Raw genomic sequence first — 24,080 nt, forward strand, 5'->3', positions numbered from 1 at the left:
GATTTTGAACTTCCAAAATGTAAATGCAGCTTCAAAGGGCTCTAAATGATCCCAGCCACAGAAGAAGGGTCTTATCTAGTGAAACGGTCATTTTTTGGGGAAAATAAAAATGTGTATACTTTTTAAGCACAAAAGCTCCTGTAGACCTGGCTCTGCGTGTTCACGACACTATGTACTATTGAATCATGTCGAAAGGTCATGCGGAACTACAGACCCAGTGTTTACAAAGCGAACGCACAAAAAAGTACAACGATGTCGGATAAGATGGAGTTTTTCGCCATACTCTACCTTTTTGAGCCGGAGTAGACAGACGATGAACTTAGGTGTGATTAGACATGATTCGTAGTAGGGATGGGAAGTTCAGATCATTTTACCGACTCGGACCTTCGAATCTCATTCAGCAAAATGAGCAAATCTTTTTTCGAGTCATTTCGTTCATTTTAGCAAAAAATAATTAAAATGTTATGTGTTACTTCCCTAGCACATCTACTGCTTACACAAACGTTGATCACACTACAAACAAGACAAAACTATAATGCTATAAGAAACAGAAAAGATTAGTTTATCACGTGACAGCCCCATAAGATGAACGAACGTCTCGAAAAACCCGAAGACTCGAAACAGGTGAACTAATTCCAGTACAGAACCTAATAGGACGTTGCGCATGCACGACTGAACCAATCACTCCCCGAGACAACTCGTTCTTCCTGAGTCACATTAAAGATTTGTTCAAAATGAACGAATCGTTCAAGAACGACCGATCACTAATTCGTAGCATCATGGATGTGCATCCCAGAGCCTGTGCTACACGAGCTTTTGTGCTTAAAAAGTATACAAATTTTTATTTTTCGAAAAAATGACTGATCGTTTCACTAGATAAGACCCTTCTTCCTCAGCTGGGATCGTTTAGAGCTCTTTGCAGCTGGATTTAAACTACATTTTGGAAGTTCAAAATCGGGGCACCAATGAAGTCCATTATATAGAGAAAAATTCTGAAATGCTTTCCTCAAAAAACATAATTTCTTTACGACTGAGGACAGAAAGACATGAACATCTTGGATGACAAGGGGGTGAGTACATTATTTGTAAATTGTTGGACTTCTCCTTTAACTTTCCTAGTATTCTCTTCAGTCTTTTCACAGAATGTGCTTGTCGCTGTGACAGATGATGTCAAAAATGTGATTATTTTGTTTTCATTCTAAATATTTAGAAACCACTGAGATGGACACTGTTGTTTTGTCCAGTCACGTTAGCATAGCACTGACCTTGAAGTAGTTTGTTATTTACACTCTCCTACATTCCCAACGATCTGAATGTTTTTGCTTGGTTGCAGCACAGTCTGAAGAAATGTTTCTCATGTCTTTTGTCAGAGTTGTCAAATGTGCATGCATGCTCTGAAGCTGATTACAGAATTGTTTGTACAGACAAAGTTTGTTGAATTAATGCCATAATCTGTTTAAACATACATGCTTTAAAGACTCTTAAGTCAGACACAGGGCAACTTGAGACACAGCTAGAGTCATAAAGCATGGGAAATTATCAGTTTTTCTGAGTATAGCTTTAATCGGCTCTCTTTTGACCTTTAGCCTCATTGTTGTGGGTGACAGTAAAGTTTAAAGACTTCCATGAGTCTTAAACCTCTTTGAGGTTCTAATAGATGTTGGTAACTACATTAGCTAAGCAACCACCACTGAGATGAATGTGAATGCTAGTGGATAGCTTTCTCAAGGTTTTATAGATCTAGCTGACATAATAGATAGCAATGCCCACCTGCAAATCCACCCTCCCAAACACAGAAACTCTTGAGATTAGTGCAAACCCATGTTTTAGTAATGCTAGATTACGTCTGAAGCCTTAGCGATAATTACTCACAGATGTAGGAAAAGCTGTCAAAACATATTCTGCGTATCTGTCTCTCATGATAGCTCCGCTGGCCATTCATTCTCCCTGGAGCCTTATTTAAAACGTCAGTCCTTTGATTGTTGGGATTTTCATGTTTTTGAAGAAGTCTCATCAGTCAGTTGATGTATTCTTCACTGTCAGACATGATGAAATGATAATGGAATTTGAAGTCCGTTTTAGACGCAAAATTTATGGGAGGAGAGTATTAATATAAATCACGCAGCGTGATTTACTAACATTCATGTTGCCGCTGCTCTTGGTAGATGGCGTTGGTCATTATGGAAATGATCTGGCTGCGTCTGTGTTCTTTAATGTGTAAATTGTTTTAAATTGTTGGTAAATCACACACAGAATTTTCCCCTCCTCTACACTGTAAAAACAATTTGTTGAGTCAACTTAAAATAATTTGTAACCTGGCTGCCTTAAAATTTTAAGTTCAGTCAACTCAAAAAAAGTTTATTCAACTTGAAATGTGAAATTATACTAAGTGACAGCTTAGATATTTGAGTTGAATCAACTTAAAATTTTAAGGCAGCTGGGTTACTTACCCATCTGTTAAGTTTAGCAAACACAAATATCTAAGTTGTTACTTAGTACAACTTAACATTTCAAGTTGAATAAACTTATTTTAGCTGACTAAACTTAAAAGCAGGGTAACAAATTATTTTAAGCTGACTCAACAAATTGTGTTTTTTATTTTTTACAGTGTACACAGAATTGGCGCTTTAATGGAATTGTGTTCTACGCTAATTTGCCCTGTTTAGTAAATCTGGCCCTAAAATATAAAAATGTAGTTTCATATGTAGTTTTTGCTAAGTGACGTATTTTCTAATCAGATTTTATAGCTTTTACAGTACACTATAGTAAGATGAAGACATAATACAAGAAGAATAAGATATAGTTAATACAGTAAGAATATGACATAGTAAGATAGCTCATGCTTAAGGGGGAAAAAGACATGAATTTTATTTAGAAGTTCAAAATTAGAAAAAATATGCAGCTTGGTGAAGCTGCTAATATTTATATAATCAAGATGAAATTTTGATCTCTTATAAATCAGTGAGATCTTTATAACAGCAGGCTAGTTACATAAAATGCATATAAATATCACGTGTCACTCTATATCTCTCAATAATATGGATTAGTAAGGTTATATAAAAAATGCTTTTAAATATTTTATAATATGGGGGGTCAAAACATAGAGTTTAATGCAATACAATGATAGTTGAAAGATGAATAAATGCTCCTTAAAAGCCTAAAAAATATAATCAATTAAATCTAACATGCTTCAGTCCAGTAAGAGCTCATCTTGAAATATTACTAACAATATAAAAGCTATTCTTACATTTATATTTGAAATAGGGCTGTCAGTCAATTAAAATGTTTAATTTAATTACTTCCATGATGTTTCGCTTACTTAATCTCATTAATCGCAAAATAAATTTGAATGTGAAAATGAAAAGCTATTTTTGTGTTAAATGAGAAAGTATCAAGTAGACATTACAAACTGTAGCTTTAGAAATAAATGTTTTATTTGATTCAACATAGAATTTATTACACATGGCCTAACATAAACTATGGAACATAAAAGATCTCAAAGATAATTTGAGAAAGATCAGTATTTTTTGTTCATACGATGAAAGTCATTGCTAACCAAAACAGCTTTGTTAACCAACAGTCTTCAAAATACCTTCTTTCATGTTCCACAAAAGAAAGGTTTGAAATGACATAAGGTTGAGTAAATGATGACAGAATGTTGTTGTTGTTTTTTTTTTTGGTGAACTATCCCTTTAATATTTTTCTTTTTCTTCTGTTTTCTAAATGAAATGATGCTCTAAATAAGAAACTAAATCTGCCAGCAGGTGGCGGTAAATGTCTTTATGAGTCATTCACTCATTCGATTTGATTCGTTCAAATGGCTGATTCATTTAGGAATGAATTAAAAGGCTCTCTTTATAAATGGGCTTTTGAATCATTGGTTCACAGGATTCGTTCAAAACGCTGATTCATTCAGAAATGCCACTGTGTTGCTCTGAGACACGCAATTCTGCTATGGCTTTTAAAAGTAAAATGTTCTCTGTAAAATTGAGCAAAAACACATAATATTAAATATTATGTATTATAAATATTAAATATTATATATTATGTGTAATATTAACATTTAAACTTGTGACAGATCGGAGAAAAAATCAGCACTCGTGTCATATTGCTCTTGCTGCCCATGTGATATTGTGTGATATGTGATATATATGTATAAATATGAGACAAAACACATACAGGGACATTTTGTTTGCACCAATATCTTGAATTTTATGCATAACTGCATTTGTGGAGTTGTTGCCAGCATCATATTTGTCAGCAGTCAACTATATGAAATATAAGGTGACGTACAGGTCTAGGGGGCTAACTGCTTTAAATTATTTTAATCACATTATTTTTTTATAACTAATTAATTAAGTTAACCCTGTAAACTGACAGCCCTAATTTAAAATCATAAAAAAAGACATTTTTTGAATTATGCCAGGAAGGCCTGCTAAAAAAAAACTTTAAAAAACAGTGAGATGACAGAAAGCATGTAGAATACAGTAGGATACAGTATGTATAATATGTAGAATAAATTGGATACAGTAGGCTTTATAGGGTTGACTGCTATTACAAATAATTAAATATTAACAAATTTAAATGTATTTACTGTTTACTTAATTGAAAAATACAAGAAATTTTAATACTGAGAATGCTTGGATTTCACTGGTATTGGTAGCAGCTACCCTAGTTTAAATCATTGTGGGGAGTAATGTAGCTCTCTCCAGCATTCCGAGAGGAATGCAGGGAATTGTACAGTTCCGGAACATCACTCGTCACTCTCCTGAACATTCTGAAATGACCCTCTCAGGAAGACCTGGTCTTCTTCTCAAGCTTTCATTCTGTAAGAGTTCAAAGGTGATCATCATGTGCAACATGAGGAATTCTTTAACATGTAATTGGTTCTTTGATCATGCACATACTGTGTCTTCTCAGAACCCTGAGGCCTCAGGATTCTCCTCATCCTGCACGTACCGAATAAAAGAAAAATACTGCTATTTTTGCTAAAATTACAGCTTTGTGTGCATTATGGATGTCTGGCATTTCCATAATCCATTGTCATTTAATTATCTATAATGACTTATTTATTAACATGAACATAAATTGTCCACCCAAAAATTGAAAAGTCATGAAAAACTACATCATCTATAGAACTTAGATATTTGCACAGTCTTATGATTCCTGCTTACGCTCAGCCAACACTGACGTCATTGTTGGATAATATCAAACATCAAACTCTGCCAGGGATACTGATTGGTGATTCTTTGTAAATAAGGGATCTGCAACCTTTTTCAGGTCATACACCAGGTGATGTTTCAGGTTTCAACCAACTCTCAGGAACTCTCAGTTTTCAGAGTTTTCAAGAACTCTCAGTTTTCCGGACTGCCTGTTTGATCACAAAATATAACATTTCATGTGCCCAAATTACTCAAATTAGGCAATGTAATGTTACATTTGGTGATCATTTGATGTATTAGCATAATCAAGTTATTAACCAATTAATAGATTGAATCTTGATTAACTTAAATGTGCTTTTGATTGTGTTTAATGGAAAAGAGAAGTATTAGAAAACGCAGTAGCTCTGCGACTGAAGGTAAGCAGAGGTTTTATGTTTACTCTTGGCTACTGTTTAGTCTTACTCCGGAAAAGCCGGAGGGATTGAGCTCACGTGAGAGCACTCAGGTTGTCTGGTTAGAGATTAACCATGGTGATAGATGGTTTTTAAACCAAGCACAGGAGCTAGAACCTGCAGGCGTGCATTAAAATTCAATATCCTTCTTCCACCAAGTGATTATATTCATACAGCAGTAGATGCCTGTATGGTTTATGCCAGTTGTACCCCTAAAACTATTCTGTTCTATTCTGAATGCCACTGAACATGTTCATGTTGGCAACTGGAAGTTCTGTTAGATCTCAGGAGGTGTAGATGTTGCATTGTGAATCGTTTCTGTTAAAATAGCCAAGTAGTTATATTCAGTTTCAGCTATTTTTCAGTAATAGATACAGTTCTGCTGAAACATGTCACGGCACCTCATTTTTGTATAGTGAGCTTACATGATGACTTCCAGCATATATCTCTTTATTTCCAGCATATATCTCTTTCAAACCCACCAGTAACTCACAGACTGAGATATCAGAAGTATGTTGTACCTGCCCTGTTCAGATCAGATACCTCGCAGGACTTTTATCTGATAGAAGAGCATATCTCAGCAGCGTATATGTAATTTTTTGATAAGAACTGAGAAAAGCAGTAAAATATTTCAGTTCATTCAGATAATGCTGGCTTTGAATTATTTACTCCATTGCAAAGTAAGTGAATGACTGAATGCATTTCCAAGTTACCAGTGATAACCATCATAACAAAGCAACTGAGATTGATGGTTCACCACATTTCACACCCATATGTGCTTGTTCATGAGTCACTCATCCGCAGTGCGAGTACAAATTTGTAGTCTTTGTCTTCATGTGGTCAAGTTGGCCTTCTCAATGGCTGATGTTTGCAGATAAAGTCATTAATCTGCTGTCTAAACTGCTGTGTGTGACATTCATAACTAAGTTTCTGTCTCAGGTATCCTGTCAGACTATTAAACACTGAAGATCAATGTCTTTTTATTTAGTGTGTAAGGAGTGTTTTAATATGTTATACATTAATATTGATCTCTAATATTTCTGTGTTTTAACGTAAACGTATTGAACACTGTTTAAACTCAGATTTAAATATGTTAACAAGATAATGCTATCTAGGTGACTGACATGTGAAGTTTTGACAAAATTGATAGTCTTGGAAACATCAAACAAATCAATTTTGCAAGGCATGACGTTGCTTTACAACAAAAGTGTGTAAAGGTTGGTCACAATTTATTTATCTTCACCAAAAGTGAAAAAATGCTAGTGGATACAGTTGAAGTCAAAAGTTTACATACACCTTGCAGAATCTGCAAAATGTTAATGGATTTACCAAAATAAGAGGGATCATACAAAAAGTATTTTTTTTTTAAGCAAAAAGTTATTTTTAATTTAGTACTGACCTAAATAAGATATTTCACATAAAAGATGTTTACAAAACATATTAGTTGAATTTATAATTCTGAAACTGAAACAAGAAAATAAGAGAAATGTACACATCATTCTGTTCAAAAGTTTTCACCCCCAGCTCTTAATGCATGGATTTCAAAATCATACAGGCATGGTTGGAAAGGGTTCAAATACACAAAAATGCTGAAAAAAAAAATTGTGGGACCTGAAAGATATTTCTGAAGAATAGCAGGCAGGTTCACTGTTTAGGACAAACAAGGGACACATGAACAACTATCACTAAACAAAAAACACAGCTGTGGATCATTCAGATAACAACACAGTATTAAGAAGTGTATGTAAACTTTTGAACAGGGTCACTTTTATAAATTCAACTATTGTTTTTTCTTGTGGACTATGTAAATGTCTTCTATGTGAAATATCTTATTCAGGTCAGTACTAAATAAAACAATAAGTATGATCCCTCTTATTTTGGCAAAATAGTTAACATTTTGCAGATTCTTCAAGGTGTATGTAAACTTTTGACTTCAACTGTATGTTCAGTTCCTCATGGGTAATGATTGCATCAAAATATGAACTAAATTGTAAGAAATACATAACTCATCAAAGGAACTACACTGTTTTTATGTTTCTTTACACTAAGGTCTTCAGTTCAGCTCAGCATCTCTTTCAAGTTTTTCTTTCTGTGAGTTCAGATTGTGAGCTGTATTGGAAGGGAAGAGGGTGTGTGTGGTCAGAGAAAGCCAAAGCATCACTGCCCTCCCCTCTGTACCCCTTAACCAGCTCAACGCCCCCCTAAAGAATGGTTCAGTGCATTCCGTCAGCCTGGAGACCGGCTCCCCCTTTCACACAGTGGCTTTCAGAGTGACAGCTGCATTTGAATAAGAATCGCTCTCCATTCACCCCATTGCTGCGCCGAGGGCGGGGGAACCGTTTTCCATCCAATCTGATTGGCTTAAGCAGGTCCTTCTGTTTTTGTCCGGAAAGGCCAGTTGTGTCTGTAAAGTTTTTTTTTTTTTTTCTTTTTTTTTTTTTTTTTTGTACTTAACTTTACACTTTTTTTTACACACCAGAATATCACACACACACACAACTAGCCTCTCTCTTCTTGTCCCTCCAAGAGATCTTTTCTGAGGAATTTCTGTCTAGAGGATATTTATCAGCTTATGAGCTTGCGTGAGTACTATTTTGTATCTTGTATTTTATATATAAGAATTTAGATAAAGAATCAGAGGCACTGCCATGCTTTTGTTGGTTTGTACAGATTCAGGTGATGTGCAGGTCATGCTGGCTTTATCTGCTGCCTTGCCAGCCAGTTTTGGGTCTGTAAATCCAGTCTTTATCCTGTTATTCACTTATCTGTGTATTTTGTCCTTCCTCTTTGATTTGACAGTGTCATGTTGTGCTCTTTATCTGAGAGGCATCATTCCTTAGTGTACTATAATGCTGTAGATTTGATTTTAAGGACTGATTTTGCATTTAATGTCTCATATGAGAACTTAAAAAAGGTAAATTACTTGTGGGGTTCTTGCATCAGGATAGCACTGAATTATTTTTGTGGCTCTGTGGTTTGAATGTATTTGCTGATATAATATCCGTGAAGCATTTTGTTCTGTATAGTAGTTGATTGAGTGTGAGAGGATTTTGTGGCAGTGAAATATGGAGTGGAAGTGGTGTGGGAAACGAAGGCTGTTGTATTGTGTGGTATAGCTGACCTGTCACTCCTCTCACCCGCACACTGAAGAGCCTGCAGCCAGGGGCCCAGTGCTCCTCTCTTCAGATCACACTCATGGTCCCACCAGACAAAAGCTGGCTTCACTTTCACCTCCTCTTAAATGTTCAATATTCATTTGGTGAAATGCCTATTTAAATTGCAATGTATATTATACAGTTTACTATAGTGCACTAATATATATATATTTAAAGGCACATGTAAGATTTTTTTTTTTTATTTAAAATATCCAAAAACCACTAGAACAGTGTTATATATTTTGCTGACTTGCGTACTTGCATTATCCCAAATGTTGCGTTGCCTGCCAATGACATTATACACTCTCGATTTTCTGGTTTTATTTTGTAGAAAATATGGAAACCCCAAGACACTTTAATATGTTAAGCATTTTATTAGACAAGTGATGAACGCACAGAGTAGCATTATAACAACACTTCAAAACACTCAAACGTATCTAGTATGATAAAACAGTGCTGTTTTACCTCACCGTGTGTTGCGTTTGTCCTTCATTACTAACGACTTTCAGCCCCATCCTGCTTCATGCTACAGTGACCTTAATAAGTTTTTAATACATTAGCTCATCCATAAACATGATTTCTGTCCGAGTCCCGATGGATTGCATCAGCTGTGGGGATGAAGACAGCAACTCCCATCATTCCACACTCAATCGTTGCATCATCAAACAACACCTTTGTTTCTTTGTTTGTTTAGAATATGCACCCTCTAGCCGCGAAAACGTACATATTGTGCCTTTAAAGTAATGTATGGTAACTTGTGTGCTAATTTAATTAGTTGATATTTATTTATTTATTTTTTATGTTTTACTATATTTGACAGGTGACGGCTTTCCCCCCGAGATTCAGAAATACATATATATATATATATATATATATATATAATATATTATTATATGTGAGCTACAGATATAATATTGTAGCAACATAAGTGTTTGTGTAGAAACTGGGAGTGTTAATATAAGTATGTTTAATTAAGGGAGTAGTTGACTTCCAGATTTACAGATAATGTACTCACCACCTTGTCATCCAAGATGTTCATGTCTTTCTTTCTTCAGTTATACAGAAATTATGTTTTTTGAGGAAAACATTTCAGGATATATTCATATAATGGACTTCTGTGGCGCCCCTGAGTTCGAACTTCCAAAATTCAGTTTAAATGCAGCTTCAAAGGGCTCTTAACGATCCCTGCCGAGGAAGAAGGGTCTTATCTAGCCAAACAATTAGCCAAACAGAGCCACAAAAAGTTATTTTCTGAAAATTTTCTTTTTACAATTTACATGCTTGTTAACCCCAAATGCTCGTCTTGTCTAGGTCTGCGTGAACTCTGTGTATTCCGGTTCAATACAGTTAGGGTATGTCTGAAAACTCCCGTCTCATTTTCTCCTCCAACTTCAAAATCGTCCTACATCGCTACATTCTACCCTTTTTTTGTAAAGGGCGTTTGACCTTCTTTGCATGTTTACTTTGTAAACACTGGGTCGGTACTTCTGCAGCGATGTAGGATGATTTTGAAGTTGGAGGAGAAAATGAGACGGGAGCGTTTAAAGGTAAAAAGTAAAGATTGTACTTGTTTTTTTTTTGTTTTTTTTTTTATGATAACCAATCGCTTCACTAGATAAGACCCTTCTTCCTCTGCTGGGATCGGAGCACTTTTAAACTGCATTTTGGAAGTTCGAACTCAGGGGCACCATAGAAGTCCATTATATGAGGAGGAATCCTGAAATGTTTTCCTCAAAAAACACAATTTCTTTACAACCGAAAAAAGAAAGACATGAACATCTTGGATGACATGGGGGTGAGTAAATTATCCATTGATTGTGTGGTTAATGTAAACAAATATTCAGTTTTAGTACACAGTATGGAGCAAATAAGGAGTATTTTAAACCATATTTGCAACTGACCCTTTGCAGGGAGTTTGATTGACAGGTAATCTGATGACAAATAATGACGAATCTGCCATTTTTGTCTGACAAACAAACCAGACAGGAGAGTGGAGTAATGTTGGTGCACTTGAACCTGTAAAATAGTGTGTATTGACGTCCTTCCGCGATTTAAACAAATTACCTTCTGATGTTCATTCATGTTTACTTCATGATATAACTAGTAAGGAGGAAGAGATGATTGGTTGACATGCCACTTAATCTGAGGCGCTAAAGTGATCTGTCACGACACATTAAAGAGCCACAAAACAGTGTTTATTCTCTGGATATTCTTAAAAATTGTCAAAATTCGAAAACTAAGACTTTGTTTTATACCAGAAGTAACCTTTCTGTCTTGTCTGTCGGCGCATTGATAGTTTCCTCTTTGCTTTGCAATGTATTTTTCACTGTGTAAGAACATGATGTGTGGTGTCAGAGCGCCATGGCTTGTCGGACATATCAACAATGACACAGGGGGGCGGGTCATTGTGAAGTGTCAATTGGTCAGATGCAGTTGTTTCAAGTTCAGATAATGTAAAATGCTTTATAAAGAATTACAAATCATATAAAATGTCTTGTGAATGCACCATATGAATAGCTTTAGCACTGGAAACTTTTTTGGTTGTAAGATGAACCACTTTAATCTTACTTTTTCTTATTTTTCTTTACATTTCAGGCTCCTGGAAATCAGATGCTCATGATTGTTTGATAGCCTGTGGTGATGGCCAGATATTTCAGTGTTCTCCTTCTGGGTAAGTCTCATGTTAAATTGAACCAATTTCTGCATATGGTGGTCATGTCTTTTACCTTCCAGATCTCAGATAAAAAGCTTAAGGTGGGATCATAAACCTACTGATGACAATACAGATAATCCCATGTGATTATCAGAGTCTGAGTCTCCAGTGAGGTGAGCGGGGATAAGCTTCTTAAACAAAGTGAAGTTCAAACGCACAGCGCTCCACCTGCCCCTCACTCTCACAGTAGCTCCCACAAGAGCCCTTTTCAACACAAAACAATATAGACTTAAGCAAACGAAAACATGACCAACCTGTTACCCCTCTCTCTTCTTTAGCATCAGTGCCTGGCTGTTCTCTCTCTGAAGAGAAGTAATCAAAGGCATTGTGTTTGCTTGTTCTTGCTTCTTTGTGTTTCATAATAAAAGGTATATGGAGAGGAAACCGTACACCTGCGGCGAACTGTGCTAAACAAGACAAGGAAATGTTTTGTTGGTGTTTGCACAACACTAATAGATCTCAAATCACTGTAACGACCACCTTAAACATGCAAACAGACACATGAAAGTGAATTCATAATAAGCTGTGCTGCTTTAGTGTTTAGTATTAGGGCCACAAAACATGTTTTTTCATTCCACTGTACAACATTTCTGTTGTTTTTACAGTGTAAACGTACACTAGACAGACATTTTTGACTGTTTTACTTGTGTTGTGAAAGTGAAAGTACTTTGTTTGGCCTTTCAAATGAGTACACAACTAGAAATCAATGGTTAAGTTATATTTACAAAACTGTTCCAGAACAGTACAACGCAAATATTTGAGTATGTGCAGCACATTTTATGGAGGACTGTTTCCTAAAACTGGGAGAGTAGGTGTGCACACTATAAAGTGAGGTCATTCCAACCTTTGCAAGGACAGTCTGGCGCTTCTGACTCACAGCCTGTAAGTACGTTTTCATATTTGAAGAATTTGCTACTGGCTATTCAAATGCGAGTTTATAGCACTGTAGAGTGATGCTTCTTGTTTCTGCGATCACAAATGTAGACATGGTGTTATGTTTACGCAACTTAACGCATAAAAAGACAGTACGAGTCATTATAATCAGTAATTATGTCCTCACTGGATGCAACAAATGCCTCCTTTATTATGGGTTTTATTGTTTTTGTCTCGTCGCACCGGGCATCAAAAGGATAAGGGGCGTAACATTTCGGTCACATGCTTGGGGTATTCGGCCATTCACAACGCGCTGGTTAGCTGGCTAATCAGAGCACACCGCACTTTTCAGAACGATGGACTTTGTAAAAATCAACGTGTTTCAGAAAGGCGGGTCAGAGAGGGAGACAATCATGTACAGTATGTGCAAAATAATGTGTTTTTGAACCTCAAACCGTGTAAACACATTGCATTGCACCAAATACACAAAATAATGTTCTTTTTAGCAACATCATATGACCCGCTATAACCAGTAAGAAGTTGGATTTCTTCAAGAATGAGTGTTGCACATTTTATAGCTGACACGGCTTTATGATTTTTGGTTGCACCTCCTCTTTTGTTGGTAGAGCACCTCTTTTCAGTATTTTTTTTTAGAATAATTCAGTAATATTAGAAAAAAAAATCATAGAGACATCAGTAGTATCAGTGATACTGACCTTCAGTCATAAAAGAGATGCCAGTAAACAAATATTTAAAATTAAATATTAAAAAAATTAACACCCTTTTTACCTTGTCAAAATTAGCTCTGCAGACAACACATTTTGTTGCATGTTGCTTTAAATGCAAATGAGTTCTGCTCACCCCGCCCCTCTCTTCTGAGGGGTGATGAGACGTGCTCTGAGAGACTGTTTACTTTAGCTGCAAACTTTGACTTGCTAACTAGTGCGTTATTAGGAAAGGCAATTTCAAAGATTCATTAAAAAAAACTTATACTCACTTCTGCTGTAGGTTAGGCTGGATCACGAATGATTCGCATGAAATGGATGCATTTAGGTAGATCGGGAGGCACATTCCCTTCCAAAACAAACGTAATCCACTTCATCTTCAGTCTTCAGATGTCGGGAGTACATGATGACTACTATGTTTATTATTACATCCAACAACAAAACACCTCAATCGCTTAGGAGACATTCTTATCTACTCCTGCTCCGGCGTTAAAACAATGGCGCTCGGACTGTTACAGCTCACTCAGGGTGGTTCTAAGGTACGGCAGCCATGTCAATCAACTATTGTGGGAATGGCTTTGGTTGATGTGATGTCACACAGACAAGAAGCTGAGAATGCCCTGATTTGAAAAAGGCGACATTATTTTTAGGGACTGAATAGAAACCACTGGGTGGATTTTATTATTATAGTGTGAATGAGTACACACACTGCCAACACACATTTATGTTCGAACAACATGTAAAAGTGAATTTTGCATCTGATGACATCTTTAAACGCAAAAACTTTTGTTATTATTAAATGTGCTAAAAGAGTTCTGCACTATAATTAAGCATTCATTTAGTACAAACACGCTTCCTTTTAAGATAATTAGGCTCATATATATTTAGACTCATAATTAGACTGATTATATATCAGGTGCCGTTTTGCCTGCTGCACATTGCATCCATGGAAACTAGGTGATTAAATGTTTTATTAATTTTTTGAGGCATTTTAGTGCTTTTTCTTAATTATGGTAGCTCTAATTTGATGGGATAACAGTTTTAACACATACTTCTGGCACATAGATCTGGTGTTCATGCACATTTAAATCCAGTCAGTTTCACTACTATATGCATTGAATCAAATGAGAGAGCGAAAACTGAGGTTGAGAAGTGGAGAATAAGAGTGGAGAGCAGGATTTCATTAGTGAGGGTGCTTGACTGAGAATTGAATGAGAGCAGTGCAAAGGATGGCCATTAGTTTTGACGTGCGAGGGAGAGGGGGATCAGCACGCTCAGTTTAGCCCATTATTCTCATTGTAGCGCAGCGCAATTATCAGTGCATTTATTCATTTTTCAGGATCCTTACATACTCAATCACCAGTGAGTTAGCTAAGATGACTAAATGTATATCCCGTGTTGAAAGTACTTCACTTAAAAGATTAAATGACTTGGATTGGAGTGGATGGAAAATGGAAAAAAACTGCAAGATTGGCTCGGTTTCAAACCCTAGTGAGCTGCCTACCCAGACGACAAGTTTAGACATCATACTGTAGGTCCGCTCCCAATGTTGAGGCTGTTCTGAACAGTAAAATTATGCAGCTTTAGTTGGAGCCATAGCGAGGTGGGTAGCACTTCAATTTCTGGTGTGGCTCTGCCTTAGGTGACCTAAAATTAAGTTTTGAGCTCCATCCAAAATTTCATTCTGTCTGAGTAGGTGCTGAGTGAACAAAATAGTTATTCTACGTAGTGTGAATGTAATCCAGACTTACTACATGAATACTATGCATTCAGACATACAATTCTTTTTACACACACACAGTTCTTTTTAGGCTACTATAGTGAAGTATGCACTTGAGGACTTGAGTTCCTGAGTTCCTCTCCTGGTCTTGTTCCCCTCTCCCCATTGTTGTACAGGTCAAATAAAGCTGAATGAGAGTAAGTTTGTTTATTTACTTGCTTCCTTCATTCCATTTAAGCCAAAGGCCACTATAAATTTATAACGGAAGATGGACGCCTGACTAAGTTTGTCCACTGCTTCCCAGGAATTCAAATGCAAATTATCACAGATGACATGGACTTACAGTATTTTTTCTTCTTCATTATCTGACGCTGTGGGCCCTGTGCCCATTGTACTGTTCTTGACTTGATGTGGGTCAGTGAGGCTGCATGTTAATGATTGTACAAGAAATATGATCAAGGTGTGTAAGCATGTGCTATTGTAATGGAATGTCTCTATGTGACTTACGGCATGTGTACTTACAATAATGAACTCTGGCCTGTTATGGAATAACTGCATGTAGACAAAATCTATAGGTCTGCCAGCTTTAGGATGCATGCGCTCCTACATAAGAGCTTTACTGTACTGTTATCAGTTCAACCTGGATATGGGGAAAGATCTAGTTATGGTCTGTCAAGTGTTCAGCTGTGATTGTTTGACTTCAAACAACAATAGCTGCCTTGCTTTGTCTGTACCTGCAGGTTCACTATCAGATTTTTTTTTCACATTCCAGTTCTGGGTTTGACAGTGCATTGTCTATGCTAACCTACCTTTTTTATTTCTGAATGCACAAGTCGACTTATTAATTTGGGCGTCGTAACATTACAATATGCAGTATGAATACAGGATATTCATATTGAGCACAAATAAATATCCAATATTGTTCAATAACTGTAAGCTGAAAAAACTGAATGTCATGCATCCCTAGTCTTAGATCTTATATAAACGTTACAGTTGAAATCAAAAGTTTACATGCACCTCAAAATAAGATGGATCATACAAAAATTCATGTTATTTTTTATTAGTACTGACCTGAATAAGATATTTTGCATAAAAGATGTTTATATAGTTTATATAATTCATATAGTTTACAAGACAAAATAATAGTTGAGTTTTAAAAGTTTACGTACACTTGATTCTTAATACTGTGTTGTTACCTGAATGATCCACATTAGTTTTTTTTTGTGATAGTTGTTAATGAGCCTTGTTTGTCCTAAAACAGCCCACTGTTCATCAGAAAAATTCAGGTCCCACAAATTCTTTGGGTTTGATTGGGTTTGACTGTATGATTTTGAGATCCATCTTTTCACCCTGAGGACAACTGAGGGATTCATATGCAACTATTACAGAAGGTTCAAATGCTCACTGATGCTTCAGAGGGAAAAACGATGCATTAAGAGCCAGGGGTGTAAACTTTTGAACAGAATGAAGCTGTGTACATTTTTCTTATTTTGCCTAAATATCATATTTTTGTCATTTAGTACTGATCTCTAGAAGCCTTGTGGACTATTTGTAAACATCTTTTATGTGAAATATCTTATTCAGGTCAGTACTAAATAAAAAATAACATGCATTTTGTATGCTTCCCCTTATTTTGGTAAAATAATTAACATTTTGCGGATTCTGCAAGGTGTATGTAAACTTTTGACTTCAACTGTAAGTAAGCATAATCATATTGTTTGGAGACACATTAGTCTTTTCTGTGGTGGTCTCGGCTTCCTTGTGACATGCTGTTCGGCACATGTGGCGTCTTGTTGTCAGATGTTTGTGGAATGCCATTCCTTAGCTACAGATGGGCATTTTGTAAGACCCTTGCGAGATACTTTTACACCTGGAATTTTTCTCTTAATGAATGACATTTTCCTGGCTTTGCATTCCTATACTGTCATCACTTTGCAGATGCTCATCTGTGGAACCGGAGACGTTGTTGTGTCTGCAGCCAGATGTTTAACTTGTATCTGTGTATGTTGTAAAGGCGGCATGTGAGTATGAGGGTGTGCGATAGCTCATATAGTTTCTGGGTGTTGTTAGTAGAGAATGCAGGGACGAGCAGCCATGTGCCTGTCGCAACATAAAAGATGTTTGTTTGTGATCTTGTTTATAACAAGTTATATTCTGGCATTTATTTGTTTATTTATAGTCCTATTTGCTTCATTAAAACACAATGAAATTATGCTTGAAATTACTTTGTGGTTACAAATTGTACTGTTTTTATTTTCTCCAGTAGCCTCAAACTATTAGATGGCAGTATATATGTCTTTAATTGTAGTTAATTAGTCTACTGAAAGATTTAAGAGGGTATAACCCACTGCATGTGCAAACATTCATCTATTTTTCTATAGGCGATGCTATTTATCTCTCTTTTCCATGTTTGTTTTGACACTTTGAAGGAGAAAAAGAATGCGTGGAGCCTCAATGACAGACTATGGCAAAACACCTTCAAAACCTATTCTTGCCAACCACTCAAATCCCCAAACACACACTCTGACAGTCACATTTTCGCCCTTGCTAGTCAGAACATGAGAAGTCATGAAGAAAAAGTGTTAAACACTTCCTTGACCTCAGGGAATGTTATGTTAGCTCTCATAAGGCAGAAAACTCAAAATGCTGTTTTCTGGTGTGTGTGGCCTTTAAAGACTGTAATGCACTCTATATTAATGAAAGTTCCTCAGACGCCGTCCTGTAATTAGCAACCTGTACTCTCAACAGATTGCTTTTGAAATACCCCCATCTATTTAAAAAACTAGCGAGATTGTGAATGAAAGGTATTTGCTAAGTTTTTTTTTTTTTTTTTCACGGGAATCCCCAGCTCTCACAAATATGATAAACAAACACACAGATAGAGGTCTACATTCCCTTAAGAGATGTAATTGTAAACTAGACCTGTAGAGAAATGCATGTGTAAAATAGTATTTAAACTTTAACTTTAATGTTATTGTTATTATTAAAATGTAATAAGCCTATGATTAAGTCCTGGTGGTTTTCAGATGTTTAGCAAGCCAATAGCATGATTGTTTACCCAGGGAGAGTCGGATGTGTGTGGACACACATTCCAAAGATCAGAACCTTTATTCCTTCGTCATGAGGAATTTTACAGTACGTGAGTTAACCATAAAGGCTTTCAATGCCCTCACACACTGTTTAGCACCTTGACGCAATCAAATGGAATTTATGGTCCTTGTTTTCGCTTTTTAACTGAGAAGGGGCCAGATTTCGATATTGTTATGAACTCTGTAGGCTTATCTTTGTTCTTGTGCAAAGAACAGCGTTGGGTAATTAAATGATAAAGCAATACAACAAATCTCGGTTGCGTGATATCTAGCTTGTATCATCATAAAATGTCAAGTTTAGTATTGTCCAACTCTAATCTGCTAAATGCAACTGTAATCCTTAAAAATATTAAGATATAAAGTTGCTTTGACACAATGTGTATCATAAAAAGCACTGAATTTGATGACTTTATATACTGTGTATTTGACCCTGGACCACAAAGCCAGTTGTAAGTAGCACGGGTATATTTCTAGGTTTTATGCCAAAAGAGCTTTTTCTATTTCTTCTTTTATGCCAAAATCATTAGGATAGAAGAAAAGATCATGTTCCATGAAGATATTTTGTAAATTTCCTACCGTAAATATATCCATACTTAATTTTTGATTAGTAATATGCATTGCTAAGAACATTTAGACAACTTTAAAGGCAATTTTGTTTTTTAAGTATTTTCAGATTTTCAAATCGTTGTATCTCGGCCAAATATTGTCCTATCAGTGGAAAGCTTATTTATTTAGGTGATGTATAAATCTAAATTTAAAAAAATGTACCTTTATGACTGGTTTTGTTGTCCAGGATCACATTTGTATTATTAAATCTTAAAGTCAAATGATACATTTCTGTTAATGTATTCAAAGAATTTCTAGAGATGCGCCAATATTCTGGCGGATACTAATAAGTTACTAATCGTTTTTTGAATTAAAAATACAACATTGATCATTTTAAATGCTGAATAGGAATTTAGACATCATATTTAGACCATTTTATCAGTGTTTTTGAATTACTGGTGTTTTTAAAACTTAATATTAAAGGGTTAGTTCACCCAAAAATGAACATTCTGTCATTAATTATTCACCCTCATATCATTCCAACCCCGAAAGACCTTCATTCATCTTCAGAACACAAATTATTATTATTATTTTTTTTTTTGATGAAATCCGAGAGCTTTCTGACCTTGCATAGACAGCAATGCAACTGACACATTCAAGGCCCAGAAAGGTAGTAAGAACATCATTAAAAAGTCCATGTGAGATCAGTGGTTCAACCACAATGTTATTCAGCTACGAGAATGCTTTTTTACTTTTCAAGCATTTTTTCTCTTGTGTGTCAGTATTCGCCGTGTGTTCATAAGAGTAGTGTCAGTTGCACTACTGTCTATGCAGGGTCAGAAAGCTCTCGGATTTCATTTCCGACCCTAGGCCTTATGGGTTTAGAACGACATGAGGGTGAGTAATTAATGAATTAATTTTCATTTTTGAGTAAACTATCCCTTTAAGAGAGTGATTTGGGTTATTTAATGTAAATGTAAAAATAGAGGATATATTCAATATTGTCTGATCTACCACATTCCTCCAACAATGATTATTTTCTGGCTTCATAACATTGTTTTAAAATCAGCATGATATACTTCAAATATACTTGTTTTTCTAACACTCAGTCTCTCAATTATATCTGACATCTACTCCATCTTATTCTTTCAGCGTGTCCATTCTGTTATTGCGTGTTATTCTTTTGTTGCTTCATTTACTCTCACTCATTCTTTCATTAGTCTGTGAGATGATGGCATTATTATTCGGAGTCAGTGGTGTGTGAAAAATGTTTGCACCGAGGGGCCCAAAGATGGACCAGGACATTTCTTCATTTTTTCAAGAAGCTCTCAGCCCTGACCCTGGAGACGTGTCTGTTGTAATGATAAAGAAATGATAAAGAGGTCAAACACATTGAGATGTGTGGTCACATGGTTATCGCCATTCTCCAACTGCCAAATTCCAACTCATTATGAGCCTGTATAGTTTAAGGGTGTGATTACATGCTAGTCCTCTGTAATGATAGTTCCACAAGGTTAGAGATGAATATTCCATGTCCATGTATGAAATAGATTCTGATTTGACGATGTCTGATTACCCTATGGTGAGCTGTGGATTTTGAAAGGCAAACGCAGTTCATTTTTAGTCCTCCCCTTGCAGAGGTAACCATGTGGAACAAAGCCAGTTATTTTTCTGACTCAATGAGAAACTAAAACCTCAGCCTTTGATTCTGCTGCCTGGGTGGGTGCGTGAGCCGCATGAGGTCATCAAACAGAAGCCGCGCTGCTAGTATGCAGTGCTATCCAATCATTGGCTGTCATGTGGAAAGGAAAGTGTGCCGTGGGTCAGGAAAAACTGATGCACGTGTTTTTATATTATCTTGATGTGGATCACTTGCATTCTTTAGAAGGTACATTCCAGTCATTCCAGTGGGATATTTGGTCATCTTATATGAAATTTGTTATTTTAGGGATGTATACATATATACAGTTGAAGTCAAAAGTTTACATACACCTTGCAGAAAATGCTAAATGTTAATTATTATATAAGAGGGATCATACAAAATGCATGTTATTTTTTATTTAGTACTGACCTGAATAAGATATTTCACATAAAATATGTTTACATATAGTCCACAAGAGAAAATAATAGTTTAATTTATTAAAATGACCCTGTTCAAAAGTTTACATATGTTTGATTCTTAATACTGTGTTGTTACCTGAATGATCCTGTGTTTTTTTGTTTAGTGATAGTTGTTCATGAGTCCATTATTTGTCCTGAACAGTTAAACTGCCTGCTGTTCGTCATGCAGAAAAATCCTTTAGGTCCCACAAATTCTTCGGTTTTTCAGCATTTTTGTGTATTTGAACGCTTTCCAAAATGGTTGTATGATTTTGAGATCCATCTTTTCACCCTGAGGACAACTGAGGGACTCATATGCAACTACTACAGATGGTTCAAATGCTCACTGATGCTTCAAAAGGAAACACAATGCATTAAGAGCTGGGGAAGTAAACCTTTGAACAGAATGAAGATGTGTTCATTTTTCTTAGTTTGCCTAAATAGAATTTTTTTGTCATTTAGTACTGCCCTTCAGAAGCTACAGAAGATGCTTACATGTTTCCCAGAAGACAAAATTAAATTTACCCTGATTATCAAATTCAAAAAGTTTTCACGCACCGGCTCTTAATGGATTGTGTTTCCTTCTGGAGCAGCAGTGAGTGTTTGAACTTTCTGTAATAGTTGCATATGAATCCCTCAGTTGTCCTCAGTTTGAAAAGATGGATCTCAAAATTATACAGTCATTGTTGAATAGAGTATAAATACACAAAAATGCTGAAAAGCTAAAAAATTTGTGGGACCTGAAGGATTTTTCTGAAGAACAGCAGGCAGTTTAACTGTACAGAACAAACAAGGGACTCATGAACAATAGCGCTAAAGAAAAAAAACACAGCTGTGGATCATTCAGGTAACAACATAGTATTAAGAATCAAGTGTATGTAAACTTTTAGAAAAGAGTCATTTTTACAAATTCTACCATTATTTTTCTCTTGTGGACTATATGTAAATGCCTTTTATGTGAAATATCTTATTCAGGTCAGTACTAAATAAAAAAAAAAAACATGCATTTTGTGTGCTCCCTCTTATTTTGGTAAAATAATTAACATTTTGCAGATTCTGCAAGGTGTATGTAAACTTTTGACTTCAACTGTATGTGAATGTGTCCAAAAGGCACTGCAAACAGCTACTCGTGTGTAATAAGAAGTAAACACTTCTTAGGGAACCTGTGAAACAGAATACTCAGCTATTTATCTCCATTTCCTGTCTTGTGTCCTCTCAAGTTCTTCCAGTTGTGGCTCAGGAGCTGCCCTCCGCCCCACACGGCTGCATGGAAGGCAGCTGTTACCCAGCGACGGGAAACCTTCTGATTGGCCGAGCTATTAACCTAACCGCCACCTCCACCTGTGGCCTGGATAGGCCTGAGCAGTACTGCATCGTCAGTCATTTGCAGGTAAACCCAACATTATTCCTGAACCGTTCTTTCTTTTTCATATAGACACAGAAACATGATCTCATGCTATGTAAACCATGCTCTCTGCTCCTGCATGTATGGCCTTGCCCTGTGTTCACAGAAATCATTTGTCATGTGAAGATAGATGTGCTTGTGCACGCAACCCCTTTAGAAGTTTTTTTTTAATATGAGGTAAATTCACGGAAATGAAAACATCCATTCATCAAAATATGATTGTTATTGACTTTAGTTAAACAGCTTTTAGTCATGCCAGGGATTTTCCACTGACTTCTACTGTTTGGCAATTTTAGATTTTCTTTTAAAGAGTTGTTCGCTTAAAAATCTATTATCTACTTTACAAGTTTGTTCGAACGGTTTGTTCGATCACCAAAATGTATGTGATTTCATTTTTTTATCCCTAAAATGAAGGGAAAATCTCTTCCACACACACACTGGCACACTTATTAGGTTACAAGATGCTGTACACGTTGTTGTCTCGCACGTGTGTTGCTCAGTATGCCACACCTCTTCCACTGAAGAAAAATCTGCAGCCTAAGGCTTTTCTGGTCGATATGTGTGTGATTTAAAAGATCTTGTATTTAACTCGTACATCTACTTCTGTTTGCTTTTCCTCTTTTATCCTGAATCTCTACTCCTCCCTTTCCTTCAGGTGTCTGTAAAGCGCTCTTTTCTGCCCTCATAAAATGTACTTTCATTGACAGTTTAATGCTTGATTAATGTCTGTTTAAAATGTTTGCTGTTCTTTCAGGTTCTATGTATGTTCCTCTCATTAAAGCATTTTGGGTGCATAAAATTGACAAACTGTTCAACTGCCTGAAGGCACCATACATCCTAGACAGGGAGAGTTACACCCGATTTGTCCTCAGTGCAGGTGTTACCTGTCAGCGGACTGACAATTTGTTTGTCAGTAGGGTGTCTGTAGAGTTCTCCACATTTCCGTTTGTGATGTGACCTATCCGTCAAGAGTGTCAAATGGAAATGCTAGTTTTAATTTACTGCACTGTTATATATTATTATTATTATCAAAAAGCACAGTAGTAGATGTGATACTTGATCTACAAATTTTACACTAGTCTTTTTTTTTTTTTAAATTTTGTTGCTGAATTATATGAATATGAATGCATGAATGAGTGAGTGAATAAAGGATGGATGGATAGAAGAATGATTAAAATGATAGATGAATGAATGAATTTGATGAATGAATGAGGATGAATTAATAAGGATGAATGGATTGATGAATGAATGAATGAATAAGGATGAATGAATATGGATGGATGATGAATGAATGAGGATGAATGAATGAATTGGGATGGATGGATGGATGGATGAATATGAGTGAATTAATAAGTCTGAATGAATGAATAAGGATGCATGGATTGATTGATGGATGTATTAATGAGTGAGGATGAATGAAAATTAATGAATTAGGATGGAAGGATGGATGAATGAATATGAGTGAATGAATAAATAAGTCTGGGTGAATGAATGAATATGGATGGATTTATTGATGGATGAATTAATGAATGAGGATGAATGAAAATGAATGTATTGGGATGGATGAATATGAGTGAATGAATAAATAAGTCTGGATGAATGAATGAATGAATAAGTATGAATGGATTGATGGATGAATTAATGAGTGAGGATGAATGAAAATGAATGAATTGGGATAGATGGATGGATGGATGAATATGAGTAAATGAATAAGTCTGGATGGATGGATGAATGAATGAATAAGGATGAATGGATTGATGGATGAATTAATGAGTGAGGATGAATGAAGATGAATGAATGAATGAAGATTGATGGATGAATGAGTGAGGGTGGATGGATGGATGGATTGAATGAATGAGGATGAATGAATAGATCAAAGAATTAATGAATGAATTGGGATGGATGATGGATGTAAGGATGAATATGAATGAATGAATAAATAAGGATGGATGGAAAGATGGAAGAATGAATGAATAAGGATTGATGAATGAATAAGGATAGAAGGATGGATGGATAAATAAATCAATAAATGAGGATATATGAATAAATTGGGATGGATGGATGGATGAATATGAATGAATGAATAAAGTCTGGGTGAATGAATAAATAAATAAATAAGGATGGGTGGATGGATTGATGG

At 35.9% G+C, this 24,080-nt stretch overlaps 1 protein-coding gene across 1 annotated transcript in view; it reads left to right on the forward strand.

Annotated features, from left to right (window-relative positions):
- lamb2l (laminin, beta 2-like) overlaps positions 1-24,080 on the forward strand; it is a 58,873-nt gene that overhangs the window by 1,962 nt on the left and 32,831 nt on the right. The window contains exons 2-3 of the mRNA XM_051096416.1: positions 11,365-11,440; positions 21,756-21,925. Of these exons, the coding sequence (XP_050952373.1) occupies positions 11,410-11,440; positions 21,756-21,925 (201 nt within the window). The 5' untranslated portion in view covers positions 11,365-11,409. The remainder of the gene's footprint in view (positions 1-11,364; positions 11,441-21,755; positions 21,926-24,080) is intronic.

This window comes from Labeo rohita, chromosome 23, assembly GCF_022985175.1.
Source record: "Labeo rohita strain BAU-BD-2019 chromosome 23, IGBB_LRoh.1.0, whole genome shotgun sequence".
NCBI classification, from domain to species: Eukaryota; Metazoa; Chordata; class Actinopteri; order Cypriniformes; family Cyprinidae; genus Labeo; species Labeo rohita.